At 50.1% G+C, this 24,327-nt stretch overlaps 6 protein-coding genes across 6 annotated transcripts; all 6 read right to left on the bottom strand.

Moving 5' to 3' along the window:
• Positions 1-1,082: 1,082 nt before the first annotated feature.
• Positions 1,083-3,246, bottom strand: PFICI_09857 (uncharacterized protein; the record flags this gene model as incomplete). The annotated part of the gene is made up of 2 exons (XM_007838438.1): positions 1,083-1,406; positions 1,462-3,246. 2 exons carry the CDS (start codon positions 3,244-3,246, stop codon positions 1,083-1,085), a joined length of 2,109 nt encoding a protein of 702 aa, XP_007836629.1.
• A 1,969-nt stretch (positions 3,247-5,215) lies between these two features.
• Positions 5,216-6,340, bottom strand: PFICI_09858 (uncharacterized protein; the record flags this gene model as incomplete). Its single annotated transcript, XM_007838439.1, has 1 exon — positions 5,216-6,340. The coding sequence occupies one exon, from the start codon at positions 6,338-6,340 to the stop codon at positions 5,216-5,218; it is 1,125 nt and encodes a 374-aa protein (XP_007836630.1).
• A 532-nt stretch (positions 6,341-6,872) lies between these two features.
• On the bottom strand, positions 6,873-8,665 carry PFICI_09859 (Phytoene dehydrogenase; the record flags this gene model as incomplete). Its single annotated transcript, XM_007838440.1, has 2 exons — positions 6,873-8,569; positions 8,629-8,665. The coding sequence occupies 2 exons, from the start codon at positions 8,663-8,665 to the stop codon at positions 6,873-6,875; spliced, it is 1,734 nt and encodes a 577-aa protein (XP_007836631.1).
• A 1,104-nt stretch (positions 8,666-9,769) lies between these two features.
• On the bottom strand, positions 9,770-11,694 carry PFICI_09860 (Bifunctional lycopene cyclase/phytoene synthase; the record flags this gene model as incomplete). Its single annotated transcript, XM_007838441.1, has 3 exons — positions 9,770-10,625; positions 10,677-11,603; positions 11,672-11,694. 3 exons carry the CDS (start codon positions 11,692-11,694, stop codon positions 9,770-9,772), a joined length of 1,806 nt encoding a protein of 601 aa, XP_007836632.1.
• A 1,461-nt stretch (positions 11,695-13,155) lies between these two features.
• PFICI_09861 (cryptochrome DASH) lies at positions 13,156-15,255 on the bottom strand (the record flags this gene model as incomplete). The annotated part of the gene is made up of 2 exons (XM_007838442.1): positions 13,156-14,695; positions 14,750-15,255. The coding sequence occupies 2 exons, from the start codon at positions 15,253-15,255 to the stop codon at positions 13,156-13,158; spliced, it is 2,046 nt and encodes a 681-aa protein (XP_007836633.1).
• Positions 15,256-21,855: 6,600 nt separating this feature from the next.
• On the bottom strand, positions 21,856-22,863 carry PFICI_09862 (uncharacterized protein; the record flags this gene model as incomplete). The annotated part of the gene is made up of 1 exon (XM_007838443.1): positions 21,856-22,863. The coding sequence occupies one exon, from the start codon at positions 22,861-22,863 to the stop codon at positions 21,856-21,858; it is 1,008 nt and encodes a 335-aa protein (XP_007836634.1).
• Between the last annotated feature and the right edge of the window lie 1,464 nt (positions 22,864-24,327).

Below are 24,327 nucleotides of genomic sequence, written 5' to 3' on the forward strand. Positions count from 1 at the left end.
AAGAAGATGTCACCTCTCAGGCCATCATTGGAGACTTCCAGCAATTTCCCCGGTGAATCCTGGTCAAGAATTGAGTCAAGTCAAGGACACATGAGATGACATCTAGTCGCTCTCTTGACAATCAATGAAGATCTTTTAGGATCGTCATCCGCGAGTGCTGTTGGAGGCCGGGGACCACGTGGAGTGAACCTGCACACGGCCATGCCGCCCTCGTGCTGCCAAAATGGAATGATTTATTGTTTTGCCAAGTCCTTTTTGTTTCTTGCCAAGTCCAGTCCTATAAAAGTTTACAAGAATTTGTCCAAAGCAAAAGGGTTCAAAATCTCCTAATTTCGAGAATAGCGTTTTCTTCCCATAATCAAAGTAAACCATGGTCTCGGTCAGCCCAGCAACAGATTGCCGGAATACACCCAACGAGTAACAATGTTTCCGACATGTAGTCTTTTACCCAGGCACATCCATCCATCCATCCATCCATCCATCCATCCATCCAGGCAGGTGACCTCTCCTATTTCAAGTCATTTTATACCCATGGTGGTGACTGAGAAGAATTTCGATCGCCGCTGGTGAGATCTTAGAATGCCCAATTGGGGTAGATTTTAGACTCCGTGCTACCTGTGCCGGCACCCGGAGTATGAATTCATTGCCGTTCTATATCGCAAGGCTTACTTACATCTTTCTCGCCAGAAGTTCGTGAAAAAAAAAAAGAAAAAAAAAAGAAATCCGCCAATCCTAGTAAGTACATATCTATCAATATGCTTCTCAGCTAGAATAATGCAGAACCCGAAAATGGCAGATATATAGACACACAAAGACAGAGAGGAATGTTTTGCATAACGCCATAACTTTCGTGTAATCATTAAACTTCCTTATCTAACCTCGGAGCTCCAAATGCACCGTAGAGGAAATTGGGTAACAGGGTATCATCGCTGCCCATCCTCTAGAAGAAATATTTATATCACAATACTGCCATCCCAACTAAATGCTCTGTCTCCAGGACGAGATACCGTGGCTGTTTTCCCGGTACCATACGTACAAGCAAATATGTGTTTGCAGATGCACTCCTGACAAAAGAAAATCATCTACCTGTTGATAACCTCAACCTTTGTGAATCTCTTGACTTCGTCGGGTGTACGTGTCACGACCAGTTGCTGGCAGAATAGTCCCCAGTCGTCGCTCGTGCCCTCCTTGATGGCATCGGCCAAATCAATGCGATAGCGTTCCCGGTACGCCCTCTTGATTGCCGACATGTGGTGTCTGTCCCAGTGATAACGGACGAGGCGGCTGATCAAAAGCTCGCGGCGGAGGTGGTCCTTCTTTGAAGCAGTAAGCGCGTGGTTGATGAGGAGAGCATCCCGGACGGGTTTGTTGATAACTCCATTGAGAATATGCGCCAGAAGTTCACCCTAGATATTTTTGTCAGCCGTGTTTATGGTCATTCAAGACAGCGTCATTACTTACGACAAGATTCCCACTCTTCTTGAGAGCATCTCTGGCGAAATTCGACCCATATGTCCTCTCGTACAATTTCAAAACGTCTCGCAGGTGCGAGTCGCTCCGCATGATCACGATCGAGATCATGGCCGACTCGCCACCCTTCTCGCTCTTCACGGCCTTGCGAAGATCATGCACGTCGTCCTCGACCAGTCTAGAGTCAATGGGGAGGAGACGTCCATACTCGTCGAATTCTTCCATCCTATTCTCATCCAGTACCATGAGCACGGCCCGCTTGAACTTGTCTTCCTTGAGTTCCATCTTCATGCACTGGGTCAGGCTGTCACGGTACTTTTTATCGCTGAAGCCGTCCTTGATCCGGCGGATCTCGTCGTTGGTGCGCCCCATGATGGACTCAATGAGGAGCTCGCGCCGCGTCTTGTCGCCCTGGTACCAAAAGTTGGCCCAGTACGCCTCGCCCTCCCACTTTCCGAGCGCGACAGTGTAGCAAGCCTTCATCAGCAGCGGGTCCTCGTCCTTGAGCCGCGCCCGAACGTGCTTGGCAATGTTGACGCCCCTGCGCTCACTGCCAGTCTTGACCAGCCGCTTGTACTCGGAGCGCAGGTCCATGACCTGCTCGTGGGTCAGGCCCGGTAGGATCTGGATCAGAGGCCCCACGTCCGGTGCTCGCCTTTCGCCCTTGAGTGCCTGGGCTAGAGTTGCCGCATCGTCCTCGGGATCGCTAAAGCGTGCTCGCCTCTTCTTCTTGCCGCCGCGCTCGTCATCCGACCCGCCCGGGGACAGAGGCTCGATAGGTGATAGCGGCCCATTGGAGGGAAGCAGCAGAGGGGACGGCATTGGTGACATGGATTGGTAGGTACCGTGGTACGACTCGAGCAGCGGAGAGCCGGGCGCATTCGCCAGCGTCAGATGTAACCCTGTTGGGAAGCCAGTGTTGACCGTGAGCGAGGACATGCCCTTGACTGGCGGTGCTGGTGATCGCGACCGGCTGCGATGCCGACCGCTTGGTTCGACCGTCAAGTTGGACTTGGAAGATCTCGATTCATGCTTCTTGCTCGACGTCCGCCGCGGCTCAGGGCTGGGATCACGGTATGATGGCCTGTGTGGGCTATGTGGAGCCGGTCCATTGTACTCTGCATGCCGTACATTGTACCCGTAACTACCACCGTTGTTGTTGACTCCCCATTCTGGCATCTTTGCGTACTTGGCGTCCGAGTTTGGAGGAGAGTTATCTCGCGGATACCCGCCTGGCATAGTTGGCGAAGAGCCATATGCCAGATCCTCTTCGAGTTGAGCCTTCTTCTCCTGCTTCTTTCTCTCCTTTTCGCTGTCCGACTGGAGGGCCTTGTCCATGACCTTTTCGGCATATTTGGCCGGTAAGAAGGCGGCGGCACCACCCAGCGCCTTTGCCAGGCGGTCCTTGTCGAAATCTTGATGATGTTGCCTTTCGGGGTGTATCCGATATTTCCGTTCCTTATCCGAATGTCTGGAGTGCCTGCTGTTGTCGCTCTCATCCGAGAACCTGTCTCGGCTTCGGCGGTAAGACGACTCATCTGTAGGTGAGGTCACACGGTAAGGACCCCTAGGATCATCATAGCCGTAGGTAGAGCGCCGCGAGGGAGCATCGTGATGGTCATCGTAGCTAAAACCAGCTGGAGGCGAGGGCATTCTCACAGCGTCCATGATATAAGGCTCTGGAGCGCGGCTGCGACTGCGATCCCTCTCGTCGTCCCGGCGGCCAGGAGAGCGTGATCGGCCCCGCCGACCGCTCTGATCAACCTGAAGAGACATTGTCGGCAATAATTCAGTCCTCGAGACAGTGCGCTTGTAAAGTCAATTGAGACCCTCGGATGCACTTGTATATATCGTTTTCCTCGAGTCCGCTTTGTTGAACCAATTGACTCGAGATGATGACTGCGGGGTAAGTTATTGTAAGATTCCAAAACGTAGATCGTCGCGTCCCGCTCCTAGGGCTGGATCTGAGAACCGTAGGTAAATGAGTAGTAGAAAGTGGCGTTTTCTGTTCCGTGCACTCGACAATAGCCACTCTTGAGCCGAGGAAAATGTTTTCTATTCGTCTCTTGTTGAATTTCCTCGGAGCAGTGGATGAGAGACTCTCGCTCTATAAGTATCAAGAAGCTACAAGGAAGGCGACCCGCATTCTTTTGTATTATCTTTTTCCTGAACTTCTAGAATAGCCGAAGGAGAGATAAAAAAGACCATTTCGGGCATTGCTTCTCTTTTGCTTGGACCACAACAGCTCCACTAGACGTGCATGGTTGAGAGGGGCTGGGGCGTCACGGAGGACAAGTGAGCGCAAATGAGACGCGTGCGGCTGGACCCTTTGGAGCCTTTCCTTCTGTAGGACTGCAGCGCTCACATGGGCTCACGAGGGGCTCGAGGGGCTCATACATGGGGTCTCGCACTGGGAACCAATGAGGCGGGCCGCCGGTCATCGCTCTCCCCGTGCTGCCCTTGCTTGGTGTTGCAGCCTTCTGTACCTTCAGTTGCTTCGCCTCTATGGAATTGCGGGGAGCACTGCGGTGCCTTTCTGGGTTTCTCAGCAAAAAACTCGAGCTCACCTACCTTGGCTACAGATTACATACTGCCGATTGACCTGCAGCGGGATACGGCGACATGCTTTCTTTCTCTTACCTTGGACGTCATGTCCACGTCGGTGCGGCAGTGCTTCGAAAGACGGACGTACCGCAGTGGAGTCAAAACGAAAAACAACAATCAACAATCAAGACCAACACCACGTATGATACCGAATAGCTAACTACTTGCGGGAGACGGATTCATGCATAGGACCGGACCTTACATAGTTTCCGCCCTTGCCCCCAGGTTGGATATGCCGGATTCGTGACTTGACCTTTTGTGACTCTTCCTGTGCTGGCAAGTTTTGCAACCATTGACAGTGGTTGGTTTTTTTAGTGGGTTGTGTGACCAAGTAGCAAGACCCGACTGACTGGATGGGGCAGATGAGAATCCCCCAGATTGGTGCGCGGTTCGCTAAAAGGCTCCCCTAGTAGCGGGTGGCTCTTGTTACTACTAACTAGGCTTGGTAAACCTAACCCACCGAACCTGGGAGAGGATTGTTGGGAGACACTCACTCGTAATGTATGTATGTCCCAATTACATACATCCAGCATATACTTCGTGCTACCTACCATCTCTCACTACATGACAATGGGTATGGACGCATTTCTCCACCCGTGTTTCAAGATATCTTGTGCTCAAAGAAACACCAATGAATTGGATCCGTGTCGCCTCTTCTGAGAGACGACGACGGGCAGCCACGCATGAGAAGACCGACCGAGAATGTCCCCGCTTTGCTCTGCTGTACCTACCTGTCTACACTAGGGCAGAAAGTTTTTGTAGTTCTCGACTTGTCCATCCATGTACGTCTCAATGGAAAGGCATCCGCCCAGTCGAAGAGCCTTTTTTCTTGTTGTTATTTGTCACAAATCGAAGTGTCGCGGTTCCGGCGGCTCTACGTATGAGAAAACAGAGAGAGGCTCCGTGGGATCTGGACAACTACTCTGCACTAGGTATACTGGACATTTATTCAATCGGGCACCGGAAAGTGGCATCTTGTAGTGGGTCAAGCGCCCGGATTGGGCCGTCATCAATGTCATCTGAGCCTCAATTCACCTCAAGAGGAACAAGGCCGAGACATGGAGAAAAAGGTCCCTTTTCGAAAATGCATGTCCACTCGAGGATTGCGGGAGTTTCCTTCATTCTTGGAATGGACGACATCTTAAACACGAGAAGGATCCACTACATGCAATTCGGCTATCCTCTTCTTACTGTCCTCCACTGATCTCCGCCACACGTCATACTTTGAGCTTGCAAATTGTCCCAGGTTGTCGACGCCATGGTTGGATATGTATTCTGCCAAATCCAGTCCATCCTGAATCGCGAGTTGCGCACCCTCACCGCCAAGTATCGGCGTAGCATGCACAGCATCGCCAATCAGAAGCACACCGCGCTCCGACAGTTGCTGTGCGACCTTGGGCTCGGGGGTCAGGCAGCGCATAAGCCAGTGAAGCGTCCTGTCCTTCTTGACCCTATCCGCGTCAAACACATCTCGAAAGGGCAGGGCGAGGCTCTGATGAAGACTCTTGAGCTCGTCGTAAAACGCCTCGGGTGTGTCGGTCGCGCCCGACGTGGCCCGTCCGGGATGGTGGAGGGCATCGCGGCCATTGTCTCTGGCCGGGCGGGAGTAGACGTAGCTCAGCTCGACCCGGGATTCGCTCATGTCGTTTACTGATATCTCCAGAAAAACATTGCCCACGCGTGTCTGGAGTTGGACACCGTGTTTCATGTACTCGCGAATTCTTGCCGCGTATTCTTCAGGCGACATTCGCCGCCTGCCGTTGAACACCACGTATGGTAGGACTTCTGGCTCAATGCCCGCCGCCAGGCTCTGGCGGGTTATTGAATGAGGCCCATCGCAACCAACCAGACACGTTGTTTTGTGCTGATGGCCGTCCTCGAATACGACGTTCAGATCTCGTGAGGCAGGAACCATATTGATCTCTTTAAGCTTCTTGTCCCATTGTATAGAAAGAGAGCGGCCAAGAAGCGCTTCAAGCCGGCCGCGATGACACCGGAAGCCATCGCTGGTGGACAGACTCCCCAGCCCTCCCTCATGTGCGTTGACAGCCAATGTTCTTCGAAACGAGCTCTCATCCATGTCGAGGAGGCTCAAAAGAGGCCGATAGGTTGATGGGTAGAGCGTGATACCATAATTGTAGCGTGATGCAGAGGTTGCTCGATCGTACAATATCGAGGCGATCCCTTTACTTTGCAAGCTCAATCCCAGAGCAAGACCGCTGAGCCCTGCACCTATGATGGTGACCTGAGGCAACTTGGATGCCATTGCCTGTTCCCAATGAGATTTGAATTACCACGATGGTCAGTTGAACAAAGGCCAAGAGAAATGCCAAATAGACATTGGTGTCAAGCCCATGGGAATCAAGTCTCTTAACTATAAGTACTAGCGCGCTTGAACTACGTAGAACGATACGCCAAGATCGTGCTGAACCTTGATCTCTTTCGAGATCGAGTTTTCCTGGTCAGCGGACAAGGCAGTTCGGACTTGCATCTCTTTCCAAAACAAATGTAATTTTGATTATGCCAGCATTACTCTGCCAGGGCTGGCTGCATTTCGGCTTCACATTCTGACATGTTGCACCATGTGTTGTATTTTAGCATATTGTACAACAGTATAGTCAAGTTGCAAGTAGCTGTATCAGAAAATAGATACTGTTATGGGATTCGAAGGAAAAATTACGATAAATCGATGCAAAAAAAAGCAAGTGAATTTCATTTTCATTATAATATTTGAGTATCCCAAAATCCCGTCTAACCCCAGAATTCGCTACAATGACAAGACAGAGAGATTCTAATTCTTAAAGCAAGGGCCGCCAAAAATACGCCAACAGGGCAAGCCAAAGTGAGAAAAAAGCCGTAAGCGCAATGGCCTCGACCGATATCAGTGGCGGTGTCTGTCGGTCGAGCTGGCTCGTCGACCGCGTCTGCGGCACGCCCAAGTCCTCGAGCTGCGCCGGGTGCGTCGACCACGGGGCCGCGATACCGAGGTCGCCGAGGATCTGCTCGGCCGTGATCTTGGCGCCGGCCAGGACAATGGGCACGCCGGTGCCGGGGTGCGTGCTGGCGCCGACAAAGTAGGCATTGGCGAACCCCCGGGCCCGCGTGCTCGGCCGGAACTTGAGCACGTTGAAGAAGCTGTGGCTCAGGCCCAGGATCGAGCCCTTGTCCAGGTTGAACTTGGCCTCCCACGTAAAGGGGTCGTTGACAATCTCGTGCGTGATAAAGTCGCTCAGCGGCGCGGCGCCTGTCCGCGCCGAGATGGTCGAGAGCACCGAGTGCCGGGCACGGTCGACGAGCGCCGCCCAGTCGTGATCGCGCGGGATGCCGACGTCGTCGGACTTGACGAACCCTTTGCTCTGGTAGAGATGGCCGACGGGAACCAACGCGATGACAGCGTCGCAGCCCGGGGGCGCGGCGTCCTGGTCCATCCTGGTCGGCACGTTGATGTAGAAACTCGGCTCCTTGGGTAGTTCCTGTCGGTCGAAGATGGCGTCAAACGACTCACGATACTCGTCGGCCAGGAAGATATTGTGTGTCTGTAGTTCCGGTACCTTGCGGTCCAGACTCCAGTAAAAGGAGATGGAGCTGCAAGACCCGTCTCGCTTGCGCAGCGACTCGCTATGCTTGGCGTTGCCGGTTGTCTGAGGAAACAGGTTGCTATAAGCATAGACCAGATCTGCGTTCACCACCACAATGTCCGCGTCGATCCTCTCGCCAGACTCTAGCAGCACACCCGTCGCCGTCTTGCCGTCGGGCAGGGTAAGAACCTGCTTCACTGGCGTGTTGAGCCGATACTTGACGCCAAATCTCTCACTCACGTTGACCAGGGCCTGCAGCACGGCATGAAATCCGCCCTTGGGATACCATATACCTTCCGCCAGTTCCGTATACTGCAGCAGCGAGTAAGTAGCGGGCGCGTCAAAGGGGCTCATGCCCATATACATGGTGGCAAAAGTAAAAACCCTCCGCAGGCGGTCGGTCCAAAAGTAGCGGCTGGCACGGTTCCAGATGCTGTGCAAGGGGTGCAGCTTGAGGCCGGTCCGGACGAACCACGGGTTGGCAAGATCCCACCACGTGGTAAAGTTCTTGTGCAGGACGTCGCTGACACTGAGCTCGTAGTGGCGATGCGCCTCGCCGAGCCAGGCAAGATACCTTTCGAAGCCGCCCTTGCCCTCCCACCGCTCAATCTGGTGCTTCATGCGCGCCAGGTCCGTCGAGAGCTCAAAGGACTCGCCGTCGGCGAACCAGACATTGTAGTTGGTTGGACACCGCAGCAGCTCGACGCCCTCGGCCTCGAGCGACGTGTCCAGGTCGTAAAAGGTCTCCCGGAACAGCTTGGGGAGCAGCAGCAGCGACGGGCCTTGGTCGAAGCGGTACCCTTCATGGTGAATGAGCGAGCACCGACCGCCCGTGAATGAGTTCTTCTCCAAGACCGTGACGTCAAAGCCCGCCTTGGCCAGACGAGCTGCCGTTGCGATGCCGCCAGCGCCAGCGCCTGTATTTTCATGGTCAGTAAAGGAGGCTCATGAAACGGTTTTCTCGAGTTGAGCTTACCGACGACAATTGCTTTCTTTTGCCTCACCTTTTCCATTATTGATCGAGTATTCCTTGAGCAGTGAACCAAGGACAAGACGACCACAATGTGAATAAATGCAGTCTGGTGTATATGTTATTATGACCGTCGCCAAAGTCTATGTGTACTGGTGAAAATCAAGAATAAGCAAACAGGTTTCGTTACAGCACAAAGATTTTATGCGTGCTGTTTCTTCATTCTACACAAACCACCGAAAAAACCTAACAATCGGGATTTAAACTCAACTTACACGTGCGAGAATGTTTCAATAGTGGCACAAGCCTGTCGTTTTGGTGGCAGGCACAGCGACTAGGTTTAGTGTGTTGACAAAATTGCCTATTTAGTCTAGTTCGAGATAACCAAGAAATATTCCTTGAACGATGGGGCCATGTAAAGAAGCAAGATCAAAACATAATAAGACGGCCAATATTTCTGTCCGCTGGCAAGTCCTGATTCATCATACTGGCTTGGACTACAATGTGCCAAGGATGCCCTTTCTTTGCATCGCGACCGAAATGGATCCGTGGAGGAACTCGCACATTGCTGTTGTCCGAGTCCGAATGGATCATGAATCATCATTCCCAGAAAAAAAAAAGCGTTCGTCGTCGGCAAAGAGCTTGAGCGCATTGACCCGCCAAGAAGACGGCGACGACGACAAAAGAAAAGGGAAAAGAATGCATATCTTGTCAAATAAAGCTGTAATCAAAACATACAAGTGTACCCAGGCACTAAATTCGGTGTCAATTGTAAATCCGCCGTGTCTTGAGTTTGTGGTTTTGTCTTGGAACTCAGACCACCACCAGGACTCATGGTGCCACTTTTCTTTCCCCCCTCCAGAGGTGGATACACCTATGATCTTAGTGATCGTCACTTTATTATAGTCTGGCCATCGGGTAGAAAGATAACAATGTGGTATAATCTTGAAGATTCCATATAATGTAGCATATTAGAAAATATTTCAGAGTATGTCTATGCAGTTCTATACAATGGGCCTGCCATGTCGCGTCATGCTTCAATTTTCAGCTGGATGGAGAATACCTTGATCATTGAAATGATCCATTATGTCTAGAGTGTGGTGGTTGCTGTGAGATCTTGGCAGATCTGCCGTATGCCCATACAATCTCATTGACTTGCCAAATTCTTCCAAGCAACCCACAGCCTTCTGGATCGGGGGACCGTAGCTCTTTTTGCATTCTTCGTAGATTGCACCGCCTTCTTCTCCCTCAACACACGCCCAATCTCCATGTAGGACTCGACGGCTACGATGAGCGGGCCGCGGATATCGCTTGGAAGCATTTCCATGTCTTTCCGGGATCGTGCATACTCCTTAAAAGCAAGGTCGAGAAGCCGTTCTCGTAGCTTCTCCACGACAGCCTGCCGAGGCGCCTTGATAATGTCCCTAGGTGTGACGTCCTCTTCCTTGAGCCAGTTGGTTGGAAGATACACGCGCTCCATCTCTGCATCCACGGCGATATCTCTTGCAATGTTGACATATTGTAGCGCGTGACCCATTGTCTTGGCCGCCAGTACCAAGATTGCCTCCTTATCTCCCGGGAGACGTGTTTCGCCATGGTGAAAAGCCAGCCAGAGGCAAAGCTCTCCAACAGTACTGGCCACTCGAGCGGCGTACAATTCCAAGTCTTGCTCATTTTTGATGGGGAAGTTCTCTGGTAAATGGGGCTCACCTTTCCCTCCCGTGTGGGCAAACGTCAAGTCCATCTTGAAGCCCTCGAGAAGCTCGTACAAAGGCTCGCTAGGTAGTAACTTGGCGGGTAGAAGTCTCAAGGCGGACTGGTCTGATTCGTGAAAGTTGTTCTTGATGTATTTCAGAACATGTGGGTCATCTGCTGGCGAGACTGGCGTCTTGGATGCATACACCAGATCCAAATAGCGCGTGAGCTTTTCAATCCATTCCAATGCCTCGGCCTCTGTTCTGGCATCATCGACCAAATCGTCCGCTACTCGACAGAAAGAATACCTGTGCAATCGTTAGCGAACAACAAGATGTCAAACGGTAGTAGAAACCTACAGCAAGACCAAATCGATACGCACGCGGCCAGGGAAAACGGAGCTAGCCAAGTAAAAGCTACGGCTCTTGCGCCTCAGCGTCACCACAGCCTCGCGCAGGCCGCGCACCCGGTCCATGTCGTACTTGGATCGATCTGCGAGAACACCCTTGAGCAACAGGACTGGCGAGGGCGTGGTTGGAACCCTAGGAAAGAGGTCGGGAAACATGTTGAGCACAGCCATGCCACGGTCGAATGCCACCAGGCCAAAGACAATCAGCGAGTTGGTGGCAAAGAAGAAGACAGCCTCCTCCAACTCTAGGCTTCCGAACAAACACCATCCCAGCTTTGTGCCAGACTCTATCGACCATGTTCCTCTGCCCAGAGCCAGCTCGTCCACCACCCACAGATACACGGTCGGTAGCAGGATTGGCGTAGCGACAGATATTAGAGGTAGCTTGATCAGGAAGTATCCGGAAAAGGTCCACGTAAGCAATGCAAATGGGCAAGCCCATACCAGAATAAGCCCCAGGTATGTTCCCTCGCCACCCTTTGCAACCAGGTATGCTCCGATTGCAGTACACCCAGCCAGAAAAGCCTGCCCGGCTACGCGTATCGTCCTGACCACGGAGGACACATCGTGTTCATTGGTCAAATATTGCCCATGTAAGATTGGCTTGTTGAAGAGGATGTAGATCATCGACGTGATGTATGTCTGTATTACAAAGAAGAATAGCTCCTCGGCTGGGACTGCAAAGAGCCGCAAGCCGACGATTGCATCTGGCGGATAGGTCCAGACGCCATGGTGTATAAGATACGAGTCCCAGGGCAACGTTGCCGTAAAGGCAATGATGATCAAGGCCAAGGTCTTATACAGGTCCAGCCTGGTAAGGAGGGGCTTTAGAACAAAGGTCAGGAGACCAGCCAATGGTATTGTATATTTGAGATGCCTAGGTCAAAAGTGTTAGCCTTTTTTTCATGTGATAATTTGCGCAATGCAGGCAAGTGGTATACTGACACGAACGCATAGTCGTATGCCATTGTTTCTTTTTTTCTTCTTTTTTTTCTTTTTTTTAATCCTTTTGGACTGGTCAGGGGCAGACCCCAAAAGATGCGATGTGAACTCTAATGGGAGGGGGTTAGGAAATCCAATGCAAGACGAGCTCAAGCCGCGTGACGCCGGGAGAAGACGATCAAACTTATGCTATGCCGGAATATGGTTATATAGCAGTAGTAGTAGCAGCAGCAAGCATGGGAAGAATGGATGGGATGACCCGTTCGTAGCACGTAATACAACCCCGAGGTCCGTTTGGACTGGATCTGAACCTGGTCGTGGATTGGTTTGGTTTGGGTCTGCTGGTAGGTCTTGGTAGTGAGATCCGTCAGCGTTGGAAGCGAATGGTCAGGTCGGAGCCCGAAGGCGTAGGAATCACAACAACAATGGCCCGCCCTCAGCTCAGTTACGAGAAGCAAGTCGCCCAAACAAACCCGTGTCCGTCGCAATCGCAACCACCGACAATTATTAGACTTTTTGAAAAAATGCCATGACTAATCATAGGCTCTGGTCAAAACATTTGCCTAGCGCGTTGAGAAGGTTGACGGGGTCTTAGAAAACAGCGAGTACTGCGACAATGATGAGATCATAGACTTTTGAGTAGCGACGTTTCAATACTAGAGGCTGGGATCTATGTAAGTCTGGTATTATTATTAGTGCCGTTGTGACAAGGTGCATTCGGTACGTACAGAGGCGGGTACCCGCTGAAAATAAAAATAAAAATAAGACTGCCCGATCAGGCATTTAGCTTTGTATTCACCTTACCCATATATACTCACGCAACCATTGATACAATGCCATCATATCCCATGCGCAAATTGACATGGGATTCTCAAATAGGCACAAGACATTGTAATAGCTGTTAAACGTACGTGCATTGCTAGGAATGTAGTAGAATAATGATTAGATATTGTCGCCAGAAGATTTATTTGATCACCAAACGAGAAACACGCTGCTAAACAAATAATGTATTGAGCCAAATTCATATGTTCAATACCATTCGGACTCAGAGGAAGTAACGTTGTGAAATCTCAGACGGTGATCGGACTCTTAACCGGCGAGACTGCGCCCAAACATCCGCTTCATGTAGATGGTTATTCATAAAAACGCTTGTACTGTAAACTAAGCAACGCTTGATTGTAACAATAGTGTACAATGGTAATCTTGACGATTACCTACAATCATCAGGATCCTTATCCTTTCGGATCGATACCACGAGCGGTGCCTCCACTTCCGCACTCTTGGAAATTCTCAGATCAAAACGGCGGTCTAGTTGTAGTCCCTATTGGCCAAGAAAAATAGAGCTTAATTGTTAAACCGGTCGGACTCGCGGGTGCATTGACCTTAGATACTTCACCACGAGGTGGCTGACGACCTGAAGAGTTCGAGAGCTGATTATTGGCAGCGCCATGAGACTCTTGATGCCCTTCGCTGAATCCTTGACCTGCCTAGGATCCGGGTTGCTGAGCTGGTGGGACTGCCCATTGGTTGGTCATGGGACCGTACCCATATGCTTGAAATTGACCACGGCCGTTACCTCTGTAGGCACCTCTCGAACTCGCATAGCCGCGGCCACGATAGCCTCCTCGATACCCACGACGTCCGCCACGAGCATCGCCGCGGCTGCCTCGGTAATCACCGCGAGGGCGTTGGGGAAGATCGTAATGCTGATATTGATTCTGGTCGTTGGCGGTACCGTTCGAACCATTCTCAGAATCGGCGTGGTCAGCAGCTTGCGCCTGTGCCATGTTGGCATTACTGCGAATCCGACCATCCTTGCGCCTTCGATCAAATGGGCGCTTCGAATGCTTATTAGGCTTCCCGTCAACAGAGAAATCAATCTTCTTCAATGGACTTTCGGCCATTTCCAGTCCCTTGAGACCACATTGATCCCATTCCTCTTTTGGTGTTGTGCAGGCCTGGAACACATTCTCCAATCTATCAAGCTCCCGAAGTTCGGGAACCCACATCTTGACATATTCACCTTCCTTGTCGTAGTCAAAAGCTTGTTTGACTGGGTTGAAAATTCGAGCTTCACCTCGAGGGTCATTGCCGACGCCAGAGACGTATTGCCAGTTGGACCAGTTGGACGACACATCATAGTCGACCAACAACATCTCATACCACTCGGCCCCATATCGCCAGTCGATCCCCAGGTGCTTTGAAAGGAAGCTGGCCACATTCTGACGAGCACGGTTAGAGGTATATCCAGTGTGGATGAGCTCCCGCTGCGAAGCATCGATGAGGCCCATGCCAGTTGTACCGGCCCAGAGACGCTTCAACATGGTTGCAACCTCGTCGGACGATGGCTGGGCCTCTGTGGCATCCTCTGGCTTGGGCGACTTCCACTTCAGATTTTGGTCATCGCGGAAGCCAGAGCGACGGAACAGTCTAAAGGAGAATTTCCGTGTGCAAAGACGCATGTAGTCACGCCACAGCAGCTCGAAACGAACACTCTTGGAACCATCATTCTCTCCTTCTCCGTAGCCTTGAGCGCTGGCGTATGTGTCGTCATTGCCTTCCTCGTATCGCACAAGCGCAGCATGGACCTGCCGTGCCGTGAGACATCCTAGAGCAAGGTATGCGGAAAGTTTTGTGCTGAAGTCGGCACCTACAAGCCCGTTCCGTGAGCTTTTATAGTTGTAGACTGTGCCATTTTTGATGATATCCTCGAGTCTTGCTAGCGCTTTCGTCTCGCCGCCTCGGAAAGGGTGTGCTGAAATTGCACCTTCGGGGAATGGCGGAGCATTTGGAATTATCTCTTTGATCGGATCGAGGATGCGTTTCTCCAGTTCATCGTAGGTTGAAGGAATAGAAAACGGGGCGGCTTGGGGAGGAACATCTTCAGTAGGCAGCAGCTGTGGTAGACTGGACTTTGCTGGCTTTGGCAACGTTGATCTTGGTATATCCCTGAGTGGCTCCATCATCTTGCGGTACGTTGTGAAGACGTCTGGTAAGTCCTGGGCACTTTCCAGCTTCACATCCCGACTGTACTCATTAATATCATGATCGTTTTGATTCCTCACAGAGGTCATAACTTACTCGTCAATGAAATACTTCTCGTCAGCCCACAACTTGAAGTCAATCCCGCTGTCAGCACAGATTGAAGACAGAGTCTTCTCATCCCGCTTCTCCTCAACTCCTTCATCCGAGGTGACCCACACAGCTCCAACTTTGTGACTCTTTTCTTCCAAACCTTTCTTCAGTTCCCGAAGAATGTCGCCAAACTGGCCAGCACGAATAAAAAGTCCGCTACCTAATGCCTCAAGAGAATTCTTCATGTCCCAAACAGCCGACGTGGTGATCTTGGCGCGATGTGGTCCGCACCTCCAGAACCGTGCAAGATCACTTTTGGCCTCGGGATAAGGGGATTTGGACCCGTCTGTGATGAAGCCGGATACCTCAATCTGATGTGAGGCAAAAACATAGACCGGCAATAAATGTGTGAAGCCATGATCAGGTGTTGAAGAGAGATAATGCAGGAGTGGATTATCCGAGACTCGCAGGTCTCTACGGATAAAGTAGATGAGAATGTTGCTTTTTGACATGGCGAAGAGTCAATGTGACGTCAGATCAACAATAGAAAGGGTCCCGGAATTTCCGCTGGTTGAAGGATGGACGGTAAGTTCAGAGTGTTGTATGCTTTTTCTCAATATATATCTCAGTGCCAGTATCTAGGTATATGCCCTAGGCGGTCGACTTGGATGGATATAGTCCACTCAGCGCACAAGGCAACTTCGGGAGATTTCTTTTTCTTTTCCACTTTCTTCTTCTCGCACGTTGTGTATAAAGGGACAGGTGTGCTCTTGTTGTCTCCGTATAATATGTTATAATCGAGAAAATGCTGATGGTGATGGTTTATGGCCGTGAAGTTATTGTGCATACATCGGAAGGATTACCGTGGATGTGTATGTTTCGGAGACCAGGGACTCGGGCCAGTCTATGATGGTTCATGGGGTAATAGAGGTAAGTAGGATGTAGAATATTCCTCGCAGCAGGAACGATGTCAATGATGTCCCGCTAGCTTCTACTAGAGTCTGGGTAGTTTGAAGGTAGAGTTTGTCTGGTGCCGGCAGGAGCTGCGCATATAAGCATGGCCTTAAGGCAAGGGTCAAGAGTAGGAGTAGTAGGGAAAGGCGAATTAATAAGATGATTAGCCATGATGAAGTAGCAGTAGAAGCAGTAGGGACAGTTTGATTGACCGAATTGAGAGGGGGCTTGGGGATGGAAGGCGAAAATTTGGACAATATCAAAAGCCCTTGTAGCAAAAGTAAGTAGTGTGGTCGATGTTTGAGTCGATGGGGGATTCTCGCGATCGGTGTGGATTGCGATGCTAGGGGCCACAAATCAGGCACGCTCTCAGGGAAGGGGCGCACATCTGGAACAGGGCCGACATGGGAATTCGAACCTTGGGGGAGGGTCTCATCGGTTGCTGCTGCTGCTGCTGCTTCTTGTTCTATTAAAACTGCTTTTCCACTAGTAATATCAAGTTACTGCATGGGAAATCTTGGAAAAATGAAAAATAAAAATGCTCGCAAAGCTTTTCTCGATAGAACTTAGCCATCGAGCCATTCTACAAAGACTTGTCTTGATTTTTTCTGCCCTATTACTTGCTGGCATTGTTGGCCATGGCTTCCGTCACTTACACGTACACTAGGTAGGTACTATGGTAGTACATGTCAGCATATCAAACCAGGTATCTAAGTAGGTGTTCAAATAATAATCAAATATGTATGTAGCCTGGCCAGCTGAGTTCTCTACATTACCTACATGCCTACATAGTATATATGCAGGCAGGTAGGTGGTGCTTGCCATGGAGCTGATCAAAGGTACTCTTGAGTTCTATGTAATGTTGCACACGGAACCAGGTACCTGGGTTTCTGGTCTGTTTTTGAGTTGCGGTTGAAGATTACATATGTAGCCTAACTACCTAGTACCTACCTAGTACTTGACACGCTTCGAGGCTCCAGATGTTTGTGTCGCCCGTCTTCAGACGGCGAATCGGCCAGCTCTAGATCACCCAAAAAAAAAAACTACATTACATTTGCATATGTATGTAATGCCCTTCCACGGCCCTTCCGTGACTCGCAGCTGAGATGCGGCCTGAGATTCCGCCAGCGCATCATACATACGTACCTTTTTTATTCATTCCAATACTCGGAATATTTACTAATCTGCTGGTGTGACTATCCAATTCATCTCGTGTTGCTTGTTCGTTCTGTTCGTTCTCGACCCTGTACATAGACTGACTACCTTGTAACTACAGCTGCTACACACCTTGCCACCTACCTTAAGCTCCCCGCGCCCACCAGCGTGCCCTGGCAGAACCCTCCAATGCGACCTGCGGTTTTCCGTTACATTGCCATGCCCAGTAAACGCACACAGGCACGCACGCAAACCACCAGACGCTCGTTAAACAGAAACGACAGACATATCCCCCATGGGTCCGATGCGTGTTCAGCCGTCATGCACTTGTGTGCACATTACAGCACATGCAAGCTCTACGTTTATTTCGACGCCAGTATCTCGTGTGAGCAGTCTCAGCGCGAACACCTGCCATGAAATGCGCCAACGGCTCCCACCGGGATGCTCAGCAGCCAAGCAAATTTCCTCTGGATCACGGATGGGCACAAGAATTCGCGATCCACGATCACAGGTCGCGTCGAAAGATCGCAGCGGTTGGATCTGATCATTGGCGTCGACTAACAGGGGGGGCCGTTGGAGCGCCCCCAGATCGCCAAAGCTACCTAACTTTGCCTACCGACCTACCTAGCAGTGTACACTATCGTTTATCTCGAGTATCCAGCCGTCAATTTGAAGAGATCGGGGAGACCGTTAAGATGGGAACTGCATAATGTGTAGCTTGGAGCTGGAGCTGGAATCTGGTGGTTTATACGGCGTTTTGTACCAAAGTAGCTCCAGGTATTTTTTGCTAAGATGGTTAGTATATTACCCGAAGAAAAGCCGATTTTAACCGACGTTTAGATAAAAATGCACGCTAAAACTACGAATTTGGGGCCAAATTAAGGGTATTCCTAATTTTAACCGTTACGTACGAAAGGCTTACGCTTAAATATTATATTATACGTATTAAAAAGTATTCGTTAATTAATTAAGAATGCTTAGCAATTTAAAATTTTCGGATCCGATAAAAATCCGTAGCGCGGTCGGTGGTGGAAATAAAATCGAATTTAGGGCCTAATTTCACGGATTTCGACGATTTTTAATATTTATTAGCAACCACGCATCTAAATAAAATGCATCCACGTATTTAAAAATCTTCGCGATCGTACGGTTTTAGTGCTATTTTCGGATTTTTAATACGATAAAAATTAACGAAATCGTAAGTAAGTTTATATCGATTCCAAATCCGAATCGATGTTACGAACATGCACCCTTGCAGGACAATACCAACATATTGGGAAGAAAGGACAAGAAAGGACGGCAAGAGGCGCAGCAAGGCCAATACAGAGACCACGACCCCCGCAGCAAGTGTGTCATTACTTCCCTATAGCTGGCAGCAGCTGTATACACGATTACGATTTTAGCAAGCGATAATCACTCCTTAGCAGAGTGATACTCATTAAGCACTAACGATAATTACTGATAAAATATCGTGATAATTACCTATAAGCTGGGTGATTAAGGACATTAGTGAGGGAATGAATGGATATATATTATAAAAGGATTTCCTATATAAATAGTCATTACTTTAGTGATTAATTTAAGCATTTATCTTATTTATAAGTGAAGCATTTAATACGCTTTAACGATTACACTTATGAATTAATTTAATTTAGTCTTATATATTCTCTGCTTAGTATACACTTGGCTAGCACTCCCTATTAGCATAAACCCTAACACCCTTATATTTAAGGTTTATTTAGAAACCCGTAATATAATCGTTATAATCGAATTTAATTTAGTATGAAATCTACCTACGAAAGCGTTAATTTTTATCGTATTAAAAATCCGAAAGCAGCCCTAAAACCGTACGATCGCGAAGATCTTTAAATACGTGGATGCATTTTATCTAAATACGTGGTTGCTAATGAATGTTGAAAATCGTCGAAATCCGTGAAATTAGGGTGCTTTTGCGCGTGCATTTTTATCTAAACCTTAGGTGCTCTAGTTCGTTCTGGTGATTTAATTGGTTAAAATTGGTATGGTCAATGCGTTTTTTTGTGGAGTTCAAAAATATAATAAGGAACTGTTAACAATCCAACTAGAGCACGAAACTAAGGGCTGGAAACTCGAGATAAACTATCGTACCTGATTGAAGCTACTGTACGTCCTGTACCGAGACGAGATGCCCCACCCTGTCGGTGTCATCACTACCTAGGTAGGCAGCCAATGATTCCCGAGTCCTGACAGGCCCCCCCAGAGAGCTCTGAACCCTGAATCCATTTCCCATCAGATCCCCCAGCAATGAGCTTCATCTCATCTGCAATCTGATCTAGGCATGCTGTCATTGGGAACCATCCCCGTGGGCCCGCCTCCCTAGTATACCTCAATGAACTGTATGAAGTGTACGGAATAATACACTAGGTACTGCATACGTGCTCCTTTCCCTGATCCCCTAATCCAATTCGCAAGTGGCAATACGCATTTGTTGCTGCTGGATCTCATCTTTTGAACCCTGCATACTACTTGCTGTCACTTTCGGTCGATCGATCATATTTTTATCATGCCCAACGTGCTGAAGCCTCACCTGCGGTGTGTGCTGGCTTGTATTGCTCGTGAGCAACCAGGGAGAAGTAGTGAAACCCAAGAGGTAAGCAGATTGCTTTTTTTATGTTTCCATATTCAATATCCATCTTTCAGATCCCCATCCCCCCTGGGTGAATTTGGCATCGGGCATGATTTCGATGTTGTCACGGACCCTGTCCGTGTTGACGGCGTGCGACGAGGGGTGGCTTGTATGGATTTCTCGTGGATACTTGCGCTTAAACAGACCTGTCTTGGTATTATTCCCCCTGGGCACGCTGCCAAAACGGAGCGGCCGGGTATGCTGCCGCCCGACCTCGATCGATGCGAAGAACACTGCGCATGCAGCAACAAACTGGGCTGTCAGGGGCCAGACCCCACAAGGCTTGAGAGAATGAATACCTGCATACTTTGTACAAGACATGCCACGGGAGAGGACACACGCATGCGGAAAATACAGCGAGCATGAGTGCGAGGAGTAGTAGGAAACCCGTGCCGTCTTTGCTGCCGCTGCCCCCCCGACCAAGACTCTCAGATCTCGAGATCGAGACCAAAGCTCAGGAACTCGGAACATTTTGTGCCAGTGATCAGTAGCATGCGGGAGCTTGCCGGTATGCTTCCGAGAATAGCCACTATACTCAGCAAGGGATCCCAGCATAGCACATGACATTGCGACCGTTTACGATATATACCTACCGGCTGTCTAAGTGACGGCCCGGTGCTCGACTAGTCATATGTCTCGGCCCCGCCAATGATCTTCTTCGACTTGTTGCGGTGTGTCCTTGCATGGACTTTTTCATGGCGATAACTTTCAACATGTCTAGGGCACGTGTGCTCATCAAGGCAGACTGGAGTCTTGTAAAGGCAGCTGTGCAACGCGCCAATCACTTCTTGTCAGTAGGTGTTATAGTCTCCCATTTAGCATCAGTGCCAACTATCAAGGCCTCGACAACCCATTGGGGTTACACGAACTTTGGAATATCATTGGTCTCTCACATTGCTTTTTCCTTTTCCCATTCACCGACCCGCTTTCTTGTTTAAGACGGATATACTATTCTCAGCATGGTCACTCGCATAGTACCGGATCCGGTTGCGGTGTCTTGCTGAAACAAGAATTTCGATCTTCGAGCTTCAATATTGACCATGAACATCGGGCAACCTGCCCAAGAACCAAGGATGCGTCGCACCCCGGTGGCTTATGTTGTCGTAAAGGGTCATGCTTGCGTTGGTATTCTCTTCGACAATGTACAATACACCATGTGAGATTTGCTTGTTTCGAAGTACGATATTGCCATCGAATCACAACTTATCGATGTGCAGAATCACCTTCAAGGGTACATGAATCGGCTGAAAAAAGCTGAGTTCTCATATTCATTGTTTCAGATTGGCAGTGGGTACCGACTGGGTCGACATTCGAGCCACCATCTATTCTCTGAAAGAAAGTTGAATTCCCCCGACTCCGTGCCCTACAAGCCCTGTCATTCAATATCACGAGCATGCAAAAAGCTTCCGCTTTTGGACATCAGAATAAGGTACTATTGCTTACAGACCATTTCCCCTATATCCGTTGATTCCAAACTATGTTACAATCACGGTATACGGATTCGAGCCTGGTAGTTGCTTTTTCTTGTTCTTCGAACCAATATGGAGTAAGTTATCGAAATTATATACACAATATCTACTGCGAAGCAAAGCCCAGTGGCTCCCAAGTGCAGAGAATTGGTGCGCAGGTGCATATGCACACACACAAACACAACGCCGGGAATTCCGATTGGGAGAGACGACGACCAGCCCCCGTTGAACGGTTGATGAACATTAGTAGTTCTATGAGTAATAGAGAGGGTCTGCCGATCTCTACTTGACCTGGCTTCAGCAGGAATCGTTCACCCCTCCATCTTCCCAATAACCATCTCCGCCACTACGAGCGTCTCGATTACGATCACGGATACGGCGTAACATGGTCCCAATGAGGGAATGAGTTATGGCCTTCTTCTCCAGAAAAAGGAAATTGGGGCCTCGAGTTGCTCGAGACAAGCGTGTGCATGTTATAATCTAGATCGACGGTGACGGAACCGGTTCTCGCTATGAACGCTAATTTGTTCTTGCTTGGCTCGAACCCTATGGGATCAACGGATCAATCACATGGCAGACTCGGCGTCTATTCAACACTACACTAGAAATTCTACAATGTTTGGATATCATCTAGTAGGAAAACTTTGTGATTAAAGACATGTCGCTCCATCTGCTTGACCCTGTTGAATGCGGACGAAGATGTGGAAGAAGATACTGTGCTTCTATGTCTGGGTCTATATGTACAAGTCTCTACAATTCTGGTTCGCACTGCGGTATACCGTTTTACTGAAGAGAAAATTTTCACAGCAATGCCGTAGCTTCTACATCACACGTTTGGATGGTTCGCTTGGTGTTATGGGTCTTGGTGTCTACCATTTTCCGTCTGTACGGCCATGGGGTTGAATGTACTTGGGAACAACAAAGAGTGACTTGGCGTCGACGCAAACCTTGCCTTCCGGGGTCTCAACGGTGCCGTGTACCCAGAGTTTCCTGTCGCTCTTCTTGGTGCCGTCCTTACCAATCACCTCGTCAGCCTCTGAGAGAACCGGTCGCGTTCTGACGACGTAAAAGGCGTTGGTCAAGGTGGGTTTCTTGTAGGTCAGGTCCAGGTTAGCTGTCACACCCATGCGCGCCGGAAAGCGATAGATGGCGCAGCGCCCCATGCTCTCGTCCAGAATGGTGGCGAGAGAGCCGCCATGAACGACACCCGGGAAGCCGGAGAGGGCGCCGCCAAAGTACACGACGCTCACCATTTCGCCCGTAGCCTTGTTGTGAAAGATGCGTTGATACGCCAGGCCGCGGCATCCAGACATGGGACCCGACGTGATGCTCAGGGGTCGTGAGCCCTCCCGCCAGTCCGAGTAGGCGTACCACGATTCCCATGCCGGGTCGGAGGAGAGGGCCTGTACCAATGGCAGCTTCTTGGCCTGGTCGTAGATCGACTCGAGAATGTACCCATCCTCTTTCGTGCCCGGCTCCGGTAGCGGCGGCGGCGAGACAGACAGTCGGAACAGAGAGCCTATGCTTGTGCCGATGAGCATGAATATGGCGGCATAGGCGTAACCACGGCGCCGGCGTTTGGGCTTGGGTTTCGGTGTGGTCTGGTGCTCTTCAGGCTGTGGATCGGATGATATCGTCGTCGTGGACTCGCTTGACGCGGAATGCGCCGCTTCTGCTGGCTGCTGTTTCTCGCGGAGGCTGCATGTGGTCGCAAAGCTTCTACTGCTATTCGCGACCAGTCGCTGTTGCGCAAACAGGTGCGCGGCAGCAGCTTTGAGATTATTGTTGGCGCAGCATCGCGACCCCCCGGCCGGTAATAGCTTTTGCGAAATGGGCTGCGCAACAACAGACCTCGCAAGGTACTGGGCACGAAACATTGCGCCCGTCCCTTGGCTATCTTGGAACGGTGGAAAAGAAAAAGAGAGTGTGTGTTCCGTACGCTGGAGAGGGGGCGGGTCGGAGTGACCGGTCGCAAAGAAGAGAATTCGGCAGTGACAGAAGTGGACGAATGGATGGATGGCGTTGATGATCCCGTGGTTGAGACATTCTTTTGCTCTGCCGTTGGACGCCTGCCCAAAAAGCTTATTGCTTTAACCCGCGGCTAGCAGCAGGTGCCATTCCAACGTAGGTAGGTACATTACGTAGCTGCTGCAATGCTTTATTACTCGGTGGAACGTGTAGCGTGCAATTTTGCATATATTGGCATCACCTCAATATCTGTCAAACCTACATATGAGTAACGCCGTACATGGCTTCAGCTACCTGCTACATACATATATTTGTACATACATGCTGCATCTTGACAAGACATGCGTTTTTTTGGGCAATCGTAACCTATTGGCCAATAGTTTGCAATGGTTGTTGCACCGCAGCTGGCTGGCTCCAGCCTCCATCTCTTATTTCCCCTGTTTGTTGGCGCCATTTCCGTGGCGCAGTCAAGAATGGAAGATCCCGACGCTTGAGCTATTGGTCGACCCTCCACGGCGCACGATCTAGTCAGGTCGATGGGGGTCGCAAGACGGAAAAATAAGAGAGAGGGAGGGAAATGTTAAGGCCTTACTACCGGATGCCTCCATGTACTCCAAAGGCAGCGCTGTAATATTGACCCCGCTGATGGTGCACTATCTTGCGGTGCAGATGGGGATGCATCCATTCTCCGCTGGCTTGACTTTCATTCATGTGCCTCTCTCTTAGCGAGGGCCACTCCCCCCTCGTGTCTGGTGGGGTTCTCATAGCAGCCAGCCAGGAAAACTTGGGAGGGATCCAACGTCCCCGACCCGACCGACCATTCAGGGTCTTTTGCAGAGCTCTACCGGCTAGTAGAAACTGGTGGGCGCCTTTTTAGGAGGACGAGGGCCCCCCCAAAAGCCGACACAGAAAGCAGCTGTTATCCCCCAGGACAATGAGGCTGAACCTGGTTTGATTCCTTGATCAACAGGCTTTCTTCTCCCTGCCGACGTCTTGTCATCACCAAACACGTCGAATATGCCAGTGGTCATCGCCAATTGCCCATATATAACAGTCGACGTCATCAGCTAACAGCGACTGCAAGAGACAGCTTTCACGGGCGGCTCCAGCTGACCCATTCTGCTGGCCTGCAAGTCTCTTGCTGAGCGTCTTACCACCAGTTCTCTGCTCCGTACCTACCGTACATTACCTACTACTACCAGACCATCATCCACCCGCGCGCGCACCACTCTCATCTTAAACCAGAGATTACCTCGCGCGCAACGTCGTCGAGCAACCCAAGCGTCGGCTGCCAAGCTCGCCACTCAATTGCGCTCAGAGGCAGAGCCGCGCATATCTCTTATTTTTATCATCTCTTTTCTTCCAACTTTCTG

Source organism: Pestalotiopsis fici (assembly GCF_000516985.1).
Source record: "Pestalotiopsis fici W106-1 unplaced genomic scaffold PFICI_Scf_7, whole genome shotgun sequence".
In the NCBI taxonomy this organism is placed as follows: Eukaryota; Fungi; Ascomycota; class Sordariomycetes; order Amphisphaeriales; family Sporocadaceae; genus Pestalotiopsis; species Pestalotiopsis fici.